This window comes from Dipodomys merriami, unplaced genomic scaffold (assembly GCF_024711535.1).
Source record: "Dipodomys merriami isolate MVZ:Mamm:240054 unplaced genomic scaffold, mDipMer1.0.p SCAF_9, whole genome shotgun sequence".
In the NCBI taxonomy this organism is placed as follows: Eukaryota; Metazoa; Chordata; class Mammalia; order Rodentia; family Heteromyidae; genus Dipodomys; species Dipodomys merriami.
Genome location: NW_027206512.1, coordinates 35,378,191 through 35,399,630, shown reverse-complemented (window position 1 = coordinate 35,399,630; position 21,440 = coordinate 35,378,191). Strand labels below are relative to the sequence as shown.

The window sequence follows — 21,440 nt, the reverse complement described above, 5'->3', positions numbered from 1 at the left end:
CACATACTGTCATGTGTGAGCTTCCCTGTAAATAAAGTGATTCAGCTCTTTATGAATAATACCCTTTCTATTCCCCAAAAAGACAGTTCGGATTTTCCTTTTCCGGTTACAAATCCTAATTTAATCCCCACAATAACTTGGAATCCCATTAGGAATCTACTAAATAGAATTTTCACCTTTAGAAAGTTGGAATGCTAGCTTCTTAACCAGAAGTAGTCTCTCAGACTTCTCATCACTGGAAGCAAAACCTAGACAGGAGGTCTTGTGACCTCTGCTTGAGAGAGGTCCCAGAGACCCCCCTGTGTGCAGTGGGCATGGTGGGATTGTAAGTATCTTTCTTGGCTAGATTCTCAGTTCACCTCTCCATATCTTCCATTCATTGGTTCAGAGTCTTCCCTTGGAAGATCATTCTCTCTCACAGCTTCAAGAACGTTCTAAGGATGGGAGAGATGAGCAAGAATTGGAACGGCTCTCATGGAGGGTTTTCAGCAGACTGACATATGGCCACTTCTCTTTTTTCTACAGCAAAACCAGAAATCCTGACGTATGACAGGCTCATGAATGGTATGCTCCAGTGTGTGGCAGCGGGATTTCCAGAGCCCACAATAGATTGGTATTTTTGTCCAGGAACGGAGCAGAGGTGAGATGATTATTTTTGGCACTGCTTAAAATGCAGAAGGGAAAGACTGCAGTTGAGTTGAATTTCAAATGTGTTTAGATTTTTTTTAATTTTTTTGAAGAAGCTTTGATTATTATTTTTCTGTCCATGTGGCTTTTCAGAGGGGGGGAGGTAATGGCTGTATTTTTCCTGGTAGACATTAATTTTGTTTGCTGAAAAATGATTACTGAATGACTCCTCTACTTGGGTGGTTATCTTTTTTGGATTTATCATGCAATTTCTAGCCTGCAGGTAAGATAAAGCAATTTTCCAGGACTAAGTAATTAGATTTCCATTCTATATGCAGGAGGTAATGTGTGTGGGAAATGTGGCTGTAGTTATCATGAAAAAAATTACCTCAGACGTTAATTGCCAAGTTACCAAAAAGTAATGATCGCACAATTACAACATACATATGGTAGGGGTAAATGGCAGGTTGTAAAAGGTTTGCTCCTTGATGAGGTGCCCAGCCCCCCACAAACAGAGACCATCTGATACTGTGTCGCTTCGCTCTTGCAGCCCACACTTAAGCGTTAAATTATCTTTTCCCATTACCCGAAGATGAAAACAGGGTCAACTTTGCCTTACTTTTTTTAAAAAAAGATTTCTTTTATCTCTCAAATGTGGTTTTGTGTTCCAGCCTTTAAAGTTCATTTTAACATCACAACCAGTAAATAATAAGGTTAGTGGTAGAAATTTTATTTTTTGTGGACTAAACCTCTTTGTGGCAATGCATCAGAAGAGGTTACTAGGATTATTCTAGTCTGAGCTTTTGTGGAATGTTTGCTTGTGGGGAATCATGAATCATGGGGGCTGAAGGGGCCATGTAAGACCTCTGGGAAGTAAGCAAGGCCCAGTGATTATAGTCTTGCATTTAGCAAATAATTGGAGAGCCAAACATGTCAGATGGTGGTCCAAAGAACACTATGCTTGAGTTTCTTTCTCTCTCGGGCTGTGTTACTTTCTCTTAGGTGGACAGATTGCAGGTGAGATCAACAACTATTTTCTATCTGTAGGTGTTAAGAAGGGAAAGAGAAGTAGCCAGGAGTTTCAAGTAGGGTAGTTGGGGGTCTGGCTCATGATTGCTCCCAATAGTAATGCCACCTGGTGCATTATCAGGCCATACGGTAGTACCACCCTGCTTCCAACCCAGAGCCTTGGGATATAATTTTTTTTCAGTGTTTTCATGTCCTCAGCCAATTTATTTTTTAAATGCTTTCTTCCTCCATACTCCTTTCAACCATTCATACATACTTGAAAATTTGGGTTATTTTAAGGGTCTGTTGTGTGCAAAGATCTATCTATGGCACTTTTTATTTCTAGCCCTTTCATTAACACCCTGCAAAATGGTATTGCCATTTCAATGTACAGCTGTGGAAACTGAATCTTGGGGGAGATTACATAACCCATCATAAACCAAGAGACTAGGCAAATTTGAGTTAGTATTCAAAACCCATTAAATCCCAAACCTCCTCTCCACCTTTCTGCTCTACATGGTGCTTTTCTTGCCCCTAAGACTCCATAAAGTCGTCTTCATCAGATTTGGTGGCCTCAAAGGGGATTTGTCTGGATGATGAGTTCTAATTGTGCTGTCCAGTATGCCAAATGCTAGGTGTATCATGTATTTGGTTTCCCATCATAAGTCCATGCCTTTGTGCTCTTTCCCTTAGGTGTTCTGTCCCTGTTCCACCAGCGGATGTGCAGATTCAGAACTCATCTGTGCCACCATTTGGAAAACTAGTGGTTCAGAGTTCCATAGACTCTAGTACATTCCGGCACAATGGCACAGTGGAGTGTAAGGCTTACAACGAAGTGGGCAAGAGTTCTGCTTACTTTAACTTTGCATTTAAAGGTAACAACAAAGGTATATTTCTTTTTAATCCAATTTAAGGGGATGTTTAGGTTGTGTCTACCACATCTGTCATGACATTAAATCCATTCCAATGCTTGGCCATGTCATTTCTAGAAACACCTAGTAGCACACCAACCATACTGTCATCAGATTCATTCTCTACTACTTTGGAAATAGAGATGTGTCTTTTATCAATCATTTTAACCACTTTGTTTTGTATATTTTATCCATGCATATGTGTAAGTCCTTCTATAACTAATTAGGTTTATAATTGTTTCCATTAAAAGAGGGTAGAAAGTTTGAAGAGGATATATTTTACCCATTCCCCAACCACAATTAGAACATTTTCAAATTCAAGTTTAATATTTAGTGATTTGAAATGAATTAAAATGTCCAGATAAAACCGGGTGCCGGTTTCTCACGCCTGTAATCCTAGTTACTCAGGAGGCTGAAATTTGAGGATTTCGGTTCAAAGCCAGCCCAGGCAGGAAAGTCCATGAGACTCTTTATCTCCAATAAACCACTAGAAAACTGGAAGTGGCACTGTGGCTCAAGTGGTAGAGCGCTTGCCTTGAGCTGAAGAGTGCAGGGACAGCTCCCAAGCCCAGAGTTCAAGCCCCACAACCAATTTAAAAAAGTGCGGATAGCCATATCCAAAAATTAATAGTATTTTTGGTGTAATTTTTGGTCAGCAGTGTCTTTTGTATTTTCCTTTTTTGCTTCTTTTTCTCCTTTCTTCTTTCTCTTTCTTTTTCCTTTTTTTTTTTTTGCAATACTGGGGATAGAAACCAGGGTCTTAGGGCTACACTCTCAAACCAACAATTTGTTTCTTTAAAATGTGCTTTCTGAGTGAACAGCTCTCCTCTTAACATTAATGAAATAATTCTTGAGGGCACATTGACGAGTTGGTTTAAAGTTAAAAGCCAACCTCCCCTCCCCCCCAAAAAAAACAAGGGCATTTAAATTTGTAGGCCGTGTGTGTGTGTGTGTGTGTGTGTGTGTGTGTGTGCGCGTGTGCGTGTGCGTGCGCGCGCGCTTGTGTGCGTGTGCATGCGTGCGCATGCGTGCGTGTGTGTGTGTGTTGTGTGTGTGTGTGACAAAGACTTAGGCCAAAATGTGTGTGTGACAAAGACTTAGGCCAAAATGTGTATCCTCAGTTTTTAAGTAAATGAGAGGAAAAATTTAACATTGTTCTATGTTATTGATCTTTCCAGACAGTGCATTGAAAGAGACACTTTAGAAATGTTTTTCTTGGTTGTGAAAGACATTTATGGTCATTTCAGAAACTTGGAAAAGTCAGGAGTGCCAAAAAGCAGAAAAAGAAAATGTAAACCACCAATAGAATAAATTGGGTTTTTTTTTAAAGAAGGACTTTGAGAATGTCAAAAGAGGTGACAGTGATCAAGATGCATTGTATTCATAAACTACGTTGTTAAGTGGCAACTCCTTTGTACAAGTACTTAGTTAAAAAGAGAAGAAATTTGGAGTCCAAAGGCTGTTCGTGATATTGCTTTGAAAAGCAACATAAAATTATACAGATACCATAGACCTCTCATCATCTTTCTGAGTAATCTGACTTAACGTTGTATTGTTAAAAACTTCATTTTGTTACCAAGAGTAAGACATAGCCAAGGTTAAGGAGCAAAAACCACATAGCTGTATCCCCTGTCCAGGCTGTGAGACAGGAAATGGGTCTGCTCGGGATTTGGCTGTCACCAACATCCTATCCTGCTAATAGTTTGTGATTCTCCCCGCTTCTCTTCCCTTTTAGAACAAATCCATTCGCACACCCTGTTCACACCCTTGCTGATTGGTTTTGTGATCACGGCTGGCCTCATGTGCATTGTAGTTATGATTCTCACCTACAAATATTTACAGGTAACCATTGATTTGTTCTCTCCTCTAGTCTCCCAGTGCCTTGGTGACTGAAGCATTCCTCATTAAAGGGTCATCTGTCTTTTCTTTTCTCCAGAAACCCATGTATGAAGTACAATGGAAGGTTGTCGAGGAGATAAATGGAAACAATTATGTTTACATAGACCCAACACAACTTCCTTATGATCACAAATGGGAGTTTCCCAGAAACAGGCTGAGTTTTGGTCAGTATGAAGCAGGGGCTTTCCATGCAGCCCTTTTGTGTACACATAACAATGATTTTAGGGAACCCCAGGGTTTCCGTTGTTTCATTCCACCTGAAACAAGAAGTGGTTATTATTATTTTTCTTTTCCCTGAGAAATTGCACAGAAAACTGATACGTTTGGCACAGAACACACTACAGGGATACATTTTTAAAACATTTGCCGCTAATCCTTTTGTTGATCTTGGAACCTTCCAGTGTTCCTTCCTCCCACCTCTACATTGCTTTCTTCTTTTCTAAAGGGAAGACCTTGGGTGCTGGTGCCTTTGGGAAAGTTGTTGAGGCCACTGCGTATGGTTTAATCAAGTCAGATGCAGCCATGACTGTTGCTGTGAAGATGCTTAAACGTAAGTTGCTACCATAGGCCAGTACATTCACCCACACCAGTTTTTACTTGCCCATTGGGGTTTATTTTTTTAATGGGTTTAGTGGAGTTGGTTTAATATTAGATGTGAAATGCTAAAATAAGATGTTTCCCAATTTTAGCAAGTGCCCATTTAACGGAGCGAGAAGCCCTCATGTCTGAACTGAAAGTCCTGAGCTACCTTGGCAATCATGTGAATATTGTGAATCTTCTTGGCGCATGTACCATTGGAGGTGAGCCCATATCCAGATGCCATCTTCCTATCTGCTAGGTTGCCAAAAGAAGGACTTTAAGAAAAAAATAAGACTCGAAAAAGCTTGATTATTAATTGCTAGATTTCTATCCAAATTTTCATTCTTTTTTGGTAGGTTTTATTTTCCTACTTGTTCTTAACCTAATGGAGGTTATCATTTCTGTATTGTTGTTTTTTTAATCAGTTATCAATGTTTTCAGACCTTTCAGACCTTTGAAAGATATGATTTCATAGACTGTAGTTACCCTACTGAGCTTTTGACCTCCCCTCACCCCCACCACCTATGATTGGCACTCCTATCTACCATCTCAATCTCCCACTTCCCCATCCTAGCCTGTAGTGACCTGGATTCTATGCTCTGCTTTCATGAAGTCAGCTCTTCTTGGCTTCTACACATGAGTGAGAGCATGCAACATTGGTCTCTTTGCGTGCCCACTTGTTACCCTTAGTTGATTAAGACAGATTGTGTACATGTATCAAATTACATTGTTATAACCCCTAAATGAGTATAAACACTGTGTCAATTTAGAAAGGGAAGTTAAATGATGAACTAAAAAAAATGTAGATTTTTAAAATTTTACATCCTAGGGAGAAATAGCCTAGGATGTGAGCTACTGTCATCTATTATTGACAACGTTGATCTCTTAAATATCTCATTTCAATCAGAAGGCTTTTCTTGTCCTGCAAACTATCTGTGTTGCTGGGTCATCATCAGTCATTCAGAAGCTGAAGTACATGTGTCCTCGATCACTGAGCGTAGGCCCCTAAGCCTCCCACTTGCCTGATATACACCAAATGAAGCAAACGTTTCACTCTGTAAAAGTTAATTTCCAATTCTTGAGGTTCCCATTAAGGATGTCTACAGAATGTCTGCAGAATGCATTTCAGTCTAATGGAACAAAGATGAGAGGAGCTGTTTCGGAGATCCGGAGAGATCCACAGGGATGTTGACAATTTTCGACAATGTCTCTTAAAACAGCTCATGAATGGGGCTTCACCCTATCATAAATTGTTCATAAGACAGTTCCTACCAAGGCAATTAGTTGCCTGTTCATTTCACAAAGCAGATTTTTAAGCATTCATTAGCAGTAGAACTCCTTTTGACTAATAGTGCTCAAAATACAGGTCATTTCAGGTTTCACCCACTTCCCAGTCTAGTCTCAGCTGTCTGTTCCATGTGGTTTATTTTCTTCATTTCCATAATAACATTACAGAGAAGATGTGAAGCCCTGCTGAAAACAGAAGTGAGTCAAAGGAGATCTATATAGGAAGCTTGATAATAGTAGATCCTTGAAAGCAGCAACTTGTGTCTGTAAAACCAGCAGTCAAGCCTGGCCCCAGAGCCTCATGTCACTTAGAAATTCAGATCAAAAGGGGCTGGCTTGTTTTGTTTTAAAATACATAATGCCACTTTTTTGTGTGATGAGTGCTGATAATAGACAGAATTAGGACTAAGAAGGCTCAGCTAACTGAAGCTGAATGTTAATATCCCAGATCACCCTTGGGTTTTGTGGGTTGTTTTTTTTAACAAGAGGTTGGATTGGTTAGAGTATATTTTGCCTCTTCTAATTTTTTTCTTACATCCTTATAGGGCCCACCCTGGTCATTACAGAATATTGTTGCTATGGAGATCTTTTGAATTTTTTGAGGCGAAAACGTGATTCATTTATTTGCTCAAAGCAGGAAGATCAGGCAGAGGCAGCGCTGTATAAGAACCTTCTGCATTCAAAGGAGTCTTCTTGGTAAGGCTGATTTGCATAAGGAGTCCCCCTTGACAGGCAGTTCTTGGGTCATAATGGTTTGCAATCAAAGCTGATTCTTTAAAAACTGAGCTGAGGTACTCCAAAGTGGGAAATCAGAATTATTAAACTATTTAAATATGATTAACTGTTTAGAAAGTTCAAATAGTGTTTTTGAGTAGTCAAATTGTGGTAAACTTAGGTTTTGGCTATTTTTTTTTTAAAGGCACGCTTAGATTTTTTTCCATGTCTCAGTTACATGCAGTGGATTAAATTGTGTGCCAGTTTAACTTTTTTTTTAATCACTTTTTTTTCTGTTCTGTTTCTGTGTGTGTGTGTGTGTTCTGTTCTGTTCTGTGTGTGTGTGTGTGTGTGTGTGTGTGTGTGTGTGTGTGTGTGTGTGTGTGTGTGTGTGTGTGTGTGTGTGTTGGCGCTGGGACTTGAACTCAGGGCCTTGTACTCTCAGCTTTTTCACTTAAGGCTGGTGCTGTACCATATGAGCCATATCTCCACTTCTGGCTTTTTGCTTGTTAATTGGAAATAAGAGTCAGATTTGTCTGCCTAGGCTGTCTTTGAGCTATAGTCCTCAGTTCTTAGTCTCCTGAGTAGCTGGGATTACAAGCATAAACCACCTGTTCCCTGGCATCACAGTTCCATTTTTTTGTGTATTTCCATTTGTACTGCTGAGATGAGTGCTGTAGGCATCTGCACAATGCAGCTATTTATAGGAAAGATGCCAAAGGCTGCCACGTTGGCACCGTAAAGTCCTTTAACATTTTTTCAGCAGATTGATGTCCACATAGACTTTTACTTTCTGATTTCTTCCTGTGTGCCAGGCCCCTCTTAATTATTCAAAAAAAACCCCACCTGGACCTGATAGCTGGCATTATCCAATTATCCATACCATTCTGAATTTGAATGATGGGGTAAAGAACAAACTCCAAGTTTCTTTAAGAAGAAGTAGTTTGCTTTACAAGAGGAATGATATATATGCCTTGGTAGATATACCTTTGTTTTCTCTCCGTATGCTCTTAAACTCTACCACTTTCGTTTCACTCTTACCTGGGCACCAGTGGTTCTCACCTGTAGTACTAATTACTCAGGAAATTGAGATCTGAGGATTAAGGGTCAAAGCCATTCTGGGCAGATAAATCTAATAGACTCTTCATTCGCATGAACCAGTAAAAAGCTGGAAGTGGAGGTGTGGCTCAAGTGCAACAAAGCTGAGCAAGAAGGCAAGACCCTGAGTTTAAGCCCAATATTGGCATAAGAAGACTTGCTAGCTTCACCTGACGATAGAAATCATAATCAGGCCCACCCCCTTGTGCTTAGCATTGCTACCTCGTGTGATGGACTTTACTTGTCCTTTATATTTTTACTGTATGGGGTGGTTGGAGGTATACTCAGTGGTAGAGCATGTACTCAGCATGTATAAGGCTCTGGGTTCTATCTCCAACACTAACAACTAAAATAAATTTTACTATATGTCTCCCATGTTTTGGAATAGTGAGACTTTGTCTCCTGAACTCACAATTCCAGGCTCCTCAGGAGACTTCAGTGAATATCATTGAAGGGCATTTATTCCCTAACTTGATTCTTTTTTCTGCCTTTGGCTCAAGTTTAATAAAGCTCCAGGTGAAGCCCTTCATTTTCTTTTCTTTTTTTTTTTAAGCCCAATAAACTTGAGTAGTTTTAGAACATAGTAAGTTCTGCAAAACCTTATTAGCATCCCCTGGGCATATCTTTGCTGTGGCCCCTGAGCCATTTTTTGTGTTTGTTGTTGGTATTATGTAACCTCTGCCCTGTCTATATTTTTTAAATTTCTAAGATAATGGCCTAAATGGTCCTGTGTGGTGTTCTTTATGCTTTGGGATCCCATATGGGTTTGGAGCCACCAGCACAGTATGAAGGAGGTTGTTGTCATGGTGTTTCTATGCTAATCAGTAGCAGGAAGTACTAGAAATCTTGAAGAGTCTCCAGCCAAATGTTGCAGATTCAAGAGGTCCAGATGGTTCAGAAAATCATCCAAATTATTGGTGTTTATTTGAACCAAACTTGATTTTTTTTTAAACCTTCCATCCGTTGCTATATGTTAGCAATCTCTCTGATGACACATCTCGGAAGCTCTGTTCTCTGTCTTGTGTCTTGTCTCTGTGGTGGCTAATTTAGAATTTGGAGTAACTCAGGATAATATTTGTGGCTGTTTCCTATTTAAATCCACCATTTCTACAGCATTTCAAATTTTTTACTTTTTTGGTGTTAGTACTAGGGTTTGAACTCAGGGCCTTGCAGCTCTTACTTGGGGTTTTTTGGTTTTGTTTTTTTTCTTTTTTCCCAAGGCCCATCACTTGAGCTACAGCTCCACTTCTAGCTTTTTACTGGTTGATTGGAAAGAAGAGTCTAACCCAGGCTGGTTTAGATGTCAGATCTCAACCTTCTGAAAAGCTAGGATTACTGGAAAGGATTACTAGCACAAACCACCAGCGCTCATCACTTGGGACACTTCTAACCTGAGTAATTGGACCATAATATTGCACATTGAAAAATCAGAATGCGGCTTTTTTAAACGTTTTATTCAAATGCTGCATTGCATTTTTTTCTCAGATAAAATCTATTAAGTGACAAAGTAGACAAGAGAGGAGCCTCTCACATTAGTGGCCCCTTCTTCCAATTTCTGGTCTGTTCAGTCTTAAGGATGCTTCATTTCTTTCTCAGCAATGATAGTACCAATGAGTACATGGACATGAAGCCTGGCGTTTCCTATGTTGTCCCAACCAAAGCTGACAAAAGGAGATCCGCAAGAATAGGTAGGTCCCTATCAAGTGATAAATGCCACTTTACTTACATCCGAACAAATACAAAATCAGTAGCAGTTAGAATTTGCGAGTGCATGTTTGGAGTCAGAACATGTGTTTTTATATTTGAACATCTTACTCTGTAGATGGAATTTTAGAAATGGGTCTGCCATCCCCCTGCCCTGAGTATTTGGGGATTGTTAAATACTGATTTGGTGACTTAACACCCAGCTTTACTCAGTACTGGGAGTATGATTGGTCCATAAGTGCTCATCCACTGATTAGTTGCCAGCCTTTGACACTGATGTGGCTATCTTCTCTTAACCTAGGCTCATACATAGAAAGAGATGTGACTCCTGCCATTGTGGAGGATGATGAGCTGGCCCTAGACCTGGAAGACTTGCTAAGCTTCTCCTACCAGGTGGCAAAGGGCATGGCTTTCCTTGCCTCCAAGAACGTGAGTGGGAATGATGCTCAGATGTACACGGAGATGTACACGGTCTTCCTTTTCCTTCCTTTTTTTTTTTTTTAAGAATGGAGCATTTCAAGGCCTTAGTTAGAATGCAGAGTGTCATTTTGAAGTGCAGTAACCCAAAGTAGAAGAAATTTAGTTTCTTCATGTTCCAACTGCTGTCTCTTTGGAATTCCTGTTCTAATTTATAAGCTTTAAAGCACAAACCTGCCTAAATGAGCTTCCATGAATATTCTCTTATGTGTAGTGAATTCACTTAAAACATTTGGCTTTAAGATATAGGTAGGCTCCTAAAAAATAGAAGCTAATCATTTTACCAGTAACAGTAGGGCCATACCTCATTATTGCTATGCTCAGTGAAATACATAATTAGTCACTTTGAATTGAGACCCCCAAATATTACATGTATGGCTGATAAGATATGAGGAAAGGGATCAGAGAGAATAATGAACACATAGGTGGGGGATGGGAAAATGATGGAACCAAAAGTAGGAACATGGATCTGAAGGTCAAGAATTCTCTCAGAAATAGGACTAGCTGAAGAGAATAAAAGTCACAGCCCCCAAACTAAACATCATCAGTGGCATTTCCAAACAATTACCAAAATTAAAAGAGGATACAGGATAGTAGAAATAAGATCTTCTTCCTGTGTCCTTGGGAAATGTCAAATCAAAGTTGCAAAGATGTTTTAGGAATCATTTGAAAGGACATTCAGAGAGATCCGTGCAAAATGAATTTTCAGCTTAAAAAATACAATTTGAGTATAATACATGCTACTATGAATAAAAGCTGTCCTGAGGACTGGAGTATTTATTAGAATTGGTTTTAAAAGTGATTATAGTAATTAGGGTTCTAATGATGAGAAACACAAGATGTGAACATCATTTGAGGTGCAATTTTGATTTTATTTTTAGTGTTCTGAATACTTTGTAAAATGAAAGTTTGGGATTTTTAAAAATAATATAAACAGCATTTTAGTCTTAAAAATAGTTTTTACTCTTTGAAAGTTAAAATGAATTTAAATGGCTTTCTTTTTCTCCCCAACCTAATAGTGTATTCACAGAGACTTGGCAGCCAGAAATATCCTCCTTACCCATGGTCGAATCACAAAGATTTGTGATTTTGGTCTCGCCAGAGACATCAAGAATGATTCTAATTATGTGGTTAAAGGAAATGTGAGTATCCATTCTCTGTCTGACAGTCTCGCAAAGGATTTTGAGCTTCAAAACTTGTTTTCTATGATTTTCATAATGCAAAATCTACCTTGTAATGTCATGCATTTTAGCAGTCAAATTAAGTGTACTCCAGCAAAATTTGCATGGAATGCTGAACATTTCTACTACTAACAGTTGATAATAGAATTCCGAATTCTAATTGTGTAATTATGGGGCATGTGAAGGAAACAGAAATAGCCTTAATTTTCATTGTAGCCTGAGAATAGCAATGAACTTGATTTTTCTCAAGTGTAACAAATGTTAGCCTTGAAGGTCTCAGCAGGAGAATTTTTTGGAGATTGACATACATTGTGAAAGTGATTAAAATTGTGTTCTGGGTTAGCCATACGGAATGTTGGATCTTAGAGTCAATAGAGGTCTCTAAGTAGATTTATAAGTAATCAGTGATTTGGAGGAAGTTGTTTTGGGTTTTTTCAGAGTGCTGAATTATGTCATTGTCAGCTTTCATTGTATCCTCAAAACAAACCCATGCCCTACTATTCAATGTCTTCCCAATCTTAATAATTAGAGAAAGTAAAGTACAGTGTATCTTGGTGGTTTTTATGTGAGATGACATGAGTCAGTAGAGACTGAAACCAGAGCTCGTAATTTCCAGATCCAGTATCCCATGGGTCTGTAAAGCTATATTCTCCTGTGCAATTATTCTTCTAGGGCTGTTTGCCCATTCTTAGAAGTAGATTTTGTGTCCCTTATGATACTGTAATGCTTTCTCCTTCATCACCATGACATCTTCATTGGTTGCCTGTGCTCAACTTGGTTTTATAAAAATATGGCTTGGTTTATCTCCTGACCAAACTGTGCAATTCTGAAAAGGCTTCCCCCAAGCCAGGTATCATCATCAAGCAAGTTTGTAAACAAACAGCTACTCTCCTTCTGGGTCATGGGAGGAAGAATAAAAAGTGGTTCCTTATGAAATTGACTGTGAACAAGAGGAGATAGCTCTGTTTGGGCTCAATGTCTTTGAGCTGGGTTCAGATCTATGTCCATCATTTAGTAGCTATGTAATATTTGGTAAGAATTATCCACTACCTTTACATCTTGGTTTCTCACCCCTTGGGAATAATACTGACACCTATCTCATAAAGTTATTGTGAGCAATAAATGAATTGTGCTCAAAACGGTGCCAGACAATTCTTACTTTATGGATGCATTCTTTGAAATTTAATCATGACAAAGGATGTCATTTGGAAGGAAATTAACATCTCTGTAGCTTGTTACTCTATTGGCAGTGCAGATGAGGGCCAGCAGACTCTAGATTGTGGTGTGCAGCTCAAGTCAGTTGACACAATAACCAATCCGCAGGCATCACTCTCCAGTAGGCGTCTCGGTAAAGAGGATTTAAGGAGCAAGTTTGGAACAAGGAAATACATACAACCTGTGGTTGAACCCACATTTACATGTAGTCATTAGAACTTTCTTTTTCTTGGTGGTACTGGGCTTTAAACCCAGGACTACATGCTTGTGAAGTAGACACTCTACCAACATGTAGTTGTAGAGAGAAATCTCTCTGTTCATTCAGGTTCTGTGAAAGTTCTTCCATTTTGTGTGATTTCTTAGTCATTCTTAGACCCTGAACCCTGTCAGTCAAATGAGGCCTCTAGGTAGACCCCTTACCAGACTATCTTTTTAAATGTTTAACATGAAATACATAGGGCTAACCAAGATAAGCAGTTAACATTCATGACAGTTTTCAAGTTTTAAAAGTACATTTGTGAGAAAAGTCAGTACATGGACTTCTGTACTACACAGAACAACATATTCTAATCAGTGTTGTCATTTCAAAGTAGTTATGGATGTCAATGTTACAGGTCCCTGTACCTATGGTGATAGGATGTGAATATATTTGTGTTACCACAAGTAGCTAAGTAGCCTTCAAATGCCTTCATTTGGAAATTTTGAAATGCTTAACTTCATCTAGAAATTGTTGAGAATAAGGGCATAATAACCTTCCCAGATACACAAACTCCTGAATTCAAGGTACCAATATATCTCAAATTAACAGCATCAGCTAGAGTTTTAGGACAAAATCTGAAGTTAGCTATTAAAAGATTTTGTTGGTTTGTTTTGTTTTTAGCCTACTAAAATATCTTCATTTATCTTTTTAAGGTAAGCAGTTAGCTTATTTGAAAGTGAAAGGAAATCAGTGAAAGGAAAGAAGCAAGACTCCATTCACAGAGAAGCTCCCAAATGGAGTCCCATAAAATAACTAGAAAAAAAATTGTCTTCCCTGTTTTGAGTCCTAAAAGGAATGAGAGAGACTTGATTTAACTTTTCATGGTAGATTCATATCCGGAAATCCAGACAGTCTCGTCTCTAAGGCCTAACACACAGTGTTTGTCTTGACTTTAACCAGAGGTGTCAGGCTGTGAAGTCCAGCTGTGGAGTTGAAATGTGAATCTGCCGCTCCCCATCTCCGAACAGCCACCACTGTTCATTGAGCACTTGTAATATGAGTGATTTTTCAGATCACTGAGTGATAGTGTGCGAAGCCTTTCTGCCTGTATCATCTCATTTGTCTGGTGGAGCAATTCATCAAATTGGAAGGGTTATTTTTGCTTCACAGAAGAGCATTCTCAGGCTAAATGATCAATATGTAAGTGACTGTCCTAGTGGATTAGTAAGAGTGAGTTTGAATTGTATATGAAAACCCAGAATAAAAGGAAGGAGAGATCACAGGCCCAGATGGGTATAAAAGTCCCACCATGTGCTCAGAACTAGTTCCTTCTGCCTTTCCACATTTCACCATTCCTGGATACAGTATTCATCTTCCTGGCCCAGGTTGCACACCAGATAGACAGCCAGTCTCCCACATCCAAAAGTCAGGGAGGAAGAGACACCATAAGAAAGAAGGTAGAGAATACATGCCATTTAAATGTAAATGGATTTTTCTAAAGTTGCCAAAGGATACTTACACCTTAGTGACCAAAACTGAGTTACGTGCATATAACTAGCTCCAAAGGCAGCTTGGAAATGTAGTCCTAATATGGGAGGCCATATTTCCTGTTATTAAAATAGAAAAGGGGGACACTGAATGGCAACTAATGAATCTATTTTGCACAAAGCTAATAATGGAGCCAGGATTGGAATCTATGCCTGTCAGTCTTTTGACTTCCATGGTCTTAATTTACTGCACTAGTCTTTAAAATGGGATAGAATGGTTATGAACCACCCCTTTCAGAGACCATGGGGAAAAGTTGCATAGGTAAAGATTTTTGTGAGGTGATACTTAAGTTCTTATCCTTATCTTTCAGCAGGAACAGCATCTGTGGGAATATTTCCTGCTCTGTCTTTGGAACTTCTTCATTAACTGGTTGAACCTGTTGTGCTTCTCTCCCAGGCCCGACTGCCTGTAAAGTGGATGGCACCTGAAAGCATTTTCAATTGCGTGTACACGTTTGAAAGTGATGTCTGGTCCTATGGGATTTTTCTCTGGGAGCTGTTCTCTCTAGGTAAAATGATCCTTGCCAAAGACACCCTCATTAGATTTAAACCATCTTCTTGGGGTTTCATGAGTATCTTGCTCACTGTGATTAACATGGGTTTGCCAACTGCCTCAGGAAGCAGCCCCTACCCTGGGATGCCAGTGGATTCCAAGTTCTACAGGATGATCAAGGAAGGCTTCCGGATGCTCAGCCCTGAGCATGCGCCTGCTGAAATGTAAGGACCCCCATTTTAATTTCCTTTTGAAAGACAGAAACCTAGATATTTGTTGGTTTTCTCTACTACAGTCTGAAATGTCACTTGGTTCCTTTTGTGTTCCTGATCCGATGTCATTGTTGCCATTTTTTCCTCATCATCTGCCACTTACCAATAATAGTACACAAAGTTTTGTCAGAATCTCCTTACAACATTTTATGCATATGTCATTTCACGTGTCTGGGTGCATAGCCCTAGGCTTCATATTGAAGTTGTTGGGGGGGCCCACTTGGGAATATTTGTCATGATCATGGAAGAGTGCTAGTCATGGCCCTTATTTTGCAGGTATGACGTAATGAAGACTTGCTGGGATGCCGATCCCCTAAAAAGGCCAACGTTCAAGCAGATCGTTCAGCTCATTGAGAAGCAGATTTCAGATAGCACCAATCATGTGAGTAACCAGCCAGGCCTAGAATCAGTCACCCTCAGCTCCATTGCCTGGAGTGGTGGTCTTCAGGCCGGTGTGCTGACCCTTGAGTCACAGTTCCATTTCCAGCTTTGAGATGGTTAATTGGAGATAAGGCTGAGGTGCTTTCTTACCCACACTGGCTTTGAACTTTGATCCTCAGATCTCAACCTCTTGAGTAGCTGGGAGTAGTACAGAGGTGAGTCACCAGCACCTGACTTCAAACCTCTGTTCTCTAAACCAAAGAAATGAGCTGTGGAGGGGGAAGAGCAGGGCAACTTGTACTGGACATGTTCCTATAAGAAGTAGCCCTGATTCTTCCTCCTCTCTGAATGTTGATTGGGGGGATCCAGATTGTCTCACCCTTTCTCACATGTCATCTCTCATGTGGGTTGAGTAATGTAAAAAACTACAATGAAAGCACATAAAATGTCTTTTCAGTCGGCTGTTGAAGTGAAGTAAGCCTTCTTCTCAAACATCGATAGCCAGCAAATGGCAATAGCGCTCATGCCTACAGATGCCTACCAGCCAGCAGGAAGGAAAAGTTCTTTGAACTTAGAAGATAGTTCCCAGGGATTTGGGAAATGGGAAATGAAAATGCAAATCCATTATTCCTCTCCTGCTTTTAAGGATGAAGCACCCATCCTTACTTTTTGTCTCAGATTTTTTTTTAAAGCCACTTTCTTTCCTTTACAGGCTTCATGTTTAGAGCATTTTGTTTTGTTTTGTAATAGCATGCCACTGATACTTTAGGATCAAAGTCTGTTCTGCAGGGTCCCCAAGTATATTTCAAGTTAAACAGCATTTTCCACCCAATTGCTTTGATTACAGACAGAAGACCCCTGAAAGAGTCTTGGGAGTTGGTTTCTAGATAAATTATATCAGCAGTTGGGTTGTACTTGGCTATAATTTGTAAACCTTCTTAGTAGGCTAGTGGTTGTTCTCAGTTGTGACCCATCAAAACAGCTATTCCTGAATAGGTTTTGCCATTATTTTTTGAGTAATTTTCTTAAGGGGGGAAAAAAGGGATAAACTGGGCCTGAATATGTTTTGTCAGTATGATTGGGTTTTAGCTGCCAAATGTTTGCGACCACTTCTATTTAAGTCTTGGGTCCAGGAACAGTGACTCTCACCTCTAATCCCTAGCTACCTGGGAAGCAGAGACTGGGAGGTTTTCAGCTAGAGACCAGCCTTGGTAAAAAGCTAGTGAGACTCTGTCTCGATTAATAAATTGAGTGTGGTAGGGCATAGCCATGATCCCAAGAGGTGCAGGTAGGAGGATCACAATCCTGGGTAAAACTATGGGACCCCATCCAGAAAATACTGGCTCAAGTAGTAGAGTGCCTACCATTTAAAGATGAAGCCCCAAGTTCAAATCCCCAAACCACCACCACCAATCATGATCCTAATCATTATCTTAGTGCATTACTTGCAGTTTTGAAGGGGTAAGTGCCCCTTGCTGCGTTCATTGTAGAAGAATTTGGTATTGATTTGGGGCTTGGTTTTTTTTTTGCAGATTTACTCCAACTTAGCAAACTGCAACCCTAACCCAGAGAACCCCGTGGTGGACCATTCCGTGAGAGTGAATTCTGTCGGGAGCAGCGCCTCTTCCACGCAGCCTCTGCTAGTGCATGAAGATGCCTGAGCAGGCAGCATGGCTGGTTCTCCTCTGAAGGAGCAATCCCCATTCTGGCTTCAATGATGGTTATTTTGTTTTCCTTCAACTTGCAACTTACTCCAGGGGTGGTGGCCTCCCTCCCCCCCTGTAATCCTATCTTTATGAGCACACTTTAGTGGCTGGTGATTTTTGTCATCAGCCACCCTCCTACTGCAAAGGTTCGAACTGTATATATTCCCAATAGCAAAGTAGCTCCTACTGTAAACAAAAGCTTCTGATTGAGAGAAAGGGAGGCGATGGGGTAGATGCCCAGTGTTCTTTCTAATGTTCGAAAAGGATAGCTGATAGATTATTTGAATAAATAAAATTGTCACCTTTGGCTAAAGAACCATCCATGATGATGTGAAGATCAGCCGAATTAGAAACTGAAGCCTGAGTCCTTTATACTGAAAATAGAGTATTATTAGAATGAAAGGCCCAAATGTGAACGTCAAGGCTTAAGAAATCTCTTATTTCATGCTGAGGAGTCCTAGGCTGTGAAAATTGCCCACCTGAGCATGAATAGCGACTCCACCATTGACCACCACAGCTGACCTGGTTTTCAAATCGAGTTTGATACTGGGGAGTTGGAAACAGGGCCTCCCTCCAGCCAGTGTTTGTACATATTCATCATAGGTTGTGTGTCTCCATACATTGAAAGGTGGGGAACCCACAAGCTTTAGTTTCTGTACACAACCCTGACATTATGTCTGCTCTATAGGAATCAATTAAGAGCCATAGAAATTTGAAGGAAACAGTTAATACTTTTTTTAAGTGAAAAAAATTGTAACTGCCAAGCACAATCTTAACAAAAACCTCCTCTTTTAGCCAATGAACTTGCTTTGTAGATTCTCCAGAACAAGCCTACCAGCTTCAAAGGGCCTCACCGTACTCAATGGATTGGATGCTGTTTGCAAAAGGGACTGATGTCCCACATGGTTCTCACAAGTGTGAGCAAACAGAGCTGTCTTAGTTTGGATTCTTAGGTAGCAGGAAGTAGAAGACCCAGCCTCCTTTTTTGGATCTGTCCTGGACATCGGGCCAGTATCGATTTAACTGTGTATGTGTGTGCATGCAAGGATGCGTGTAGACAAGGGATTTTGATGGGTGTTCTTTCCCTGAGACCAAGAGGTCCCAGTATCCAGGAACCAACGTGGCTTTCATCATCATCCCTATTTCTCTCCTGTTTCTCTGCACGTGGCTGTCAGGAGTAGCATACCCAAGCTGATGCAGACGCTGATCCTCAGTGGAGTGCATAAGGACCTATTTATTTGCAATCCATGTGTACTTAAGGCACTCTCTTTTATACTCAACATACTGTATCCATTCCATAGACTTTAGATGATGCTACTGTTCCACTGAAACGTATTTAAATTTTCTGCTTTAGGCTGTAGCCTGGGTATGATCCTTGTAGCTTAAATTCCCCCTCCACCCTCATCACTGTCTAATATAAGAGATAAATCTATCCATGGCAAGATTTGTGTGTTGTCTTGCACAATTCAGGTATGTAGTTCATGGTTTCCCCTCACCCATCCCTTAGACTGCATTTAGAGGAGCCTTTATTCTGGCACTAACATTTGCACTGGAGTTCTATGCTCTCGCACCTTTCCAAAGTTAACAGGTTTTGGGGTTGTGTTGTCACGTAAGTGGTTGTTGCCATTTGCCATACTTGGTCTGAAAAATTCCTTTGTGTTCCTATTGATTATGGTTATAATAAGCAAAATAATTGTTCATTGTAGATGTCTAGGTACTTCAGGGGCACATCATTGAGAATTTTGTCTTGGATATTCTTGAAAGTTTATATTTTTATATTTTTTTTAACATCAGATGTTTCTTTCAGTTGCTTAATGTTTGAGATTATTTTGTGGCTTTTTTTGTAAATATTGAAATGTAGCAATAATGTCTTTTGAATATTCCCAAGCCCATGAGCCCTTGAAAATATTTTTTATATATACAGTAACTTTATGTGTAAATATCTAAGCAGTGCAAGTTTAAAGGATATTGGTGTTTCATGTGTTTTTTCCTAATATGTTGTCCAATTGTTGACAGTTCTAAAGAATTCTAATAAAAATGTAAATATATAAAGCAAATGGAGGGTTTTTTTTAATTTCTTAAAGTACACCAACCCCAACAGAAAGTTTTATGTCTAGTTGCACTAAAATACATGCAGGACCATTGTACCACATTTGGAAGTGTATATATGCAGATTTAATAGATATTTGAGAAGAATTTTCAGTATGTGTTGTATTTTTCTCATTTTATTCTTGCAACCTGGGGTCTCTATTTAAATTGAAAAATAAATGTAAAAGACATTTTGAGAATTTTGCACATAGCTATGATTATTAAGTTGATTCATGGGAAGTGATATTTGTCAGGAAAAATAATCATGAATAACAGCAATTTCTTGTGGTCCAATCCATTATACCTGGCATGTTTCCTCTAAAACAGATTGTCTCCAAATTAGCTTGAACAGTGAAGTGTAATACATGAGGTTGAAATCAGGAATCTGAAGAAAGACAGCAGTTTATATCCTTGTTGGCTCAGATTCTTTGAAGAGAGGTTATTTCCTCATGAGATAGATGGTCGTGTTCTTCCCCCAGCCCTTACTCCTACTGACTTCTGGAACAGAGTTAACTTCTCTCACTTATTTAGTAACAATTCTTGTGCCTAGGAGATGAGTACTGCCCTAGGGCTGGAACATCCTGTGGTTCTAGATCATTGGAATCATCTTGAGATAAAGAACTATGTGCACCACACAATCCTATTAGACACCCAATGCCATCAGTCTCCGGGTCCTTTTAGGCTGTGTCATGTATATCTGCAGACATATCTCCTGAAAGGAAAGAGTATAGAGAGGCAAAGATAATCTGCAATAAAGAGGAATCCTTTGCAAATCAGGAAGGAATTGGGTGTCCAGGCACACATTAATAATCAGTGGAAAACATCCACATTTCAGTCAGGTAATGGTCACTATTATAGACAAGGATGAATGCTAAGTGACCACAAAGCAAAGAGATCAAAAAACTATCATTTAGCCTTTTTTTACATGTTTAAAATTCTGAATTGGAGCAGTTGAGGAGCCTGTAGATTATTGGTCTGTAGCTACTATCTTTACTGGCCCAGCCTTTGATTGCCCTGTTAGTGTCAAGTGCTTGGTGTCCAGGAATTCAAACTGAATGCAAATCCTGGTGCCCACCCTGACTTTACCACTCACTGCTCTATGGAGTTGGGCAAAGTAGTTGAAATCTCAGATCACAGCAGCATTGTCTGCTGTGGTCAAGACCATTTCATATGCCTAAAGCCCAGAGTGCTCAGCCATGATTGTCATCAGGGCTACTTAGGCTCATTGAGGAAGAGGTATTACACCCCATAATGTCATAACCCATAGAATGGCAGCCTATTTTCCACTCAGAGATCAGCTTAATCTGTTGTTTTGAAGATTCTTTATCTTTGTTTTTTTTTTAATTCCAAAATAGTTTCTCTTTGTCTCTGGGCTTCAAAGTCTCACTATCATGTGTCTACAGTTGGTTTTGTTTTTAATTTACCTTTTGTGGGCTTCTTCAATCTATGAAATCACAAATACTGGGAATACTCCTTTTCAAGTTGCTTTTGCCCATCCTGTTTCTCTTCTGGGACCCCACTGAAGTGTACTCATTCTTACTCTTAATCTATCAACCCTACTTTTCTCTTGGCTTGCTGTGCTTCATACAAGATAAATTCAGTCCTCTCAGCTAGCCTTTAGCTCCTGTCCATGGAGAATTTTTCAGCACATTCACTGAAGCATTATTAACACACCATAAAATCTATCCATGACAAGTATATATTCAATGATTTTATTGTGCAACTAGTCTCACAGTTCAGTTTTAGAACATTGCAGTCATTTAAAAAAATTCCCTTATGACATACAGGTTTAAAAATAATTTAAATCACTTTTATTTATTCTTGTCCTCTGAAATGACATCACATCTTTGACTGCCATATAGCTCATACTTACTATCTCTAAAATCATCTAGAAAGATCTAGATGTTTTGGTTCTAGAAAATAACTGGTAATTGGTAATCGTCTTGGTTGGCTAATTACCAGTAATGATGATGATAGTTACCATTTATATTAAGACTACAATATAGCTGGATCTGTATTTGTTGTTTCTGCTATATTACCTTAATTAAACCTTA

At 39.5% G+C, this 21,440-nt stretch overlaps 1 protein-coding gene across 2 annotated transcripts in view; it reads left to right on the top strand.

Annotated features, from left to right (window-relative positions):
• The window catches only part of Kit (KIT proto-oncogene, receptor tyrosine kinase), an 86,645-nt gene extending 67,290 nt beyond the window's left edge, over nt 1-19,355 (top strand). The window contains exons 8-21 of one of the 2 annotated variants that reach the window (XM_070013061.1): nt 526-640; nt 2,329-2,510; nt 4,282-4,388; nt 4,483-4,609; nt 4,891-4,995; nt 5,135-5,245; nt 6,857-7,007; nt 9,720-9,811; nt 10,129-10,256; nt 11,324-11,446; nt 14,844-14,955; nt 15,064-15,163; nt 15,488-15,593; nt 17,125-19,355. In XM_070013061.1, coding sequence (XP_069869162.1) covers nt 526-640; nt 2,329-2,510; nt 4,282-4,388; nt 4,483-4,609; nt 4,891-4,995; nt 5,135-5,245; nt 6,857-7,007; nt 9,720-9,811; nt 10,129-10,256; nt 11,324-11,446; nt 14,844-14,955; nt 15,064-15,163; nt 15,488-15,593; nt 17,125-17,253 — 1,688 coding nt within the window. In that variant the 3' untranslated portion in view covers nt 17,254-19,355. Of the gene's footprint in view, nt 1-525; nt 641-2,328; nt 2,523-4,281; nt 4,389-4,482; nt 4,610-4,890; nt 4,996-5,134; nt 5,246-6,856; nt 7,008-9,719; nt 9,812-10,128; nt 10,257-11,323; nt 11,447-14,843; nt 14,956-15,063; nt 15,164-15,487; nt 15,594-17,124 lie in introns of both variants that reach the window. The other variant, XM_070013060.1, reaches the window with a different exon arrangement.
• Nucleotides 19,356-21,440: the final 2,085 nt, after the last annotated feature.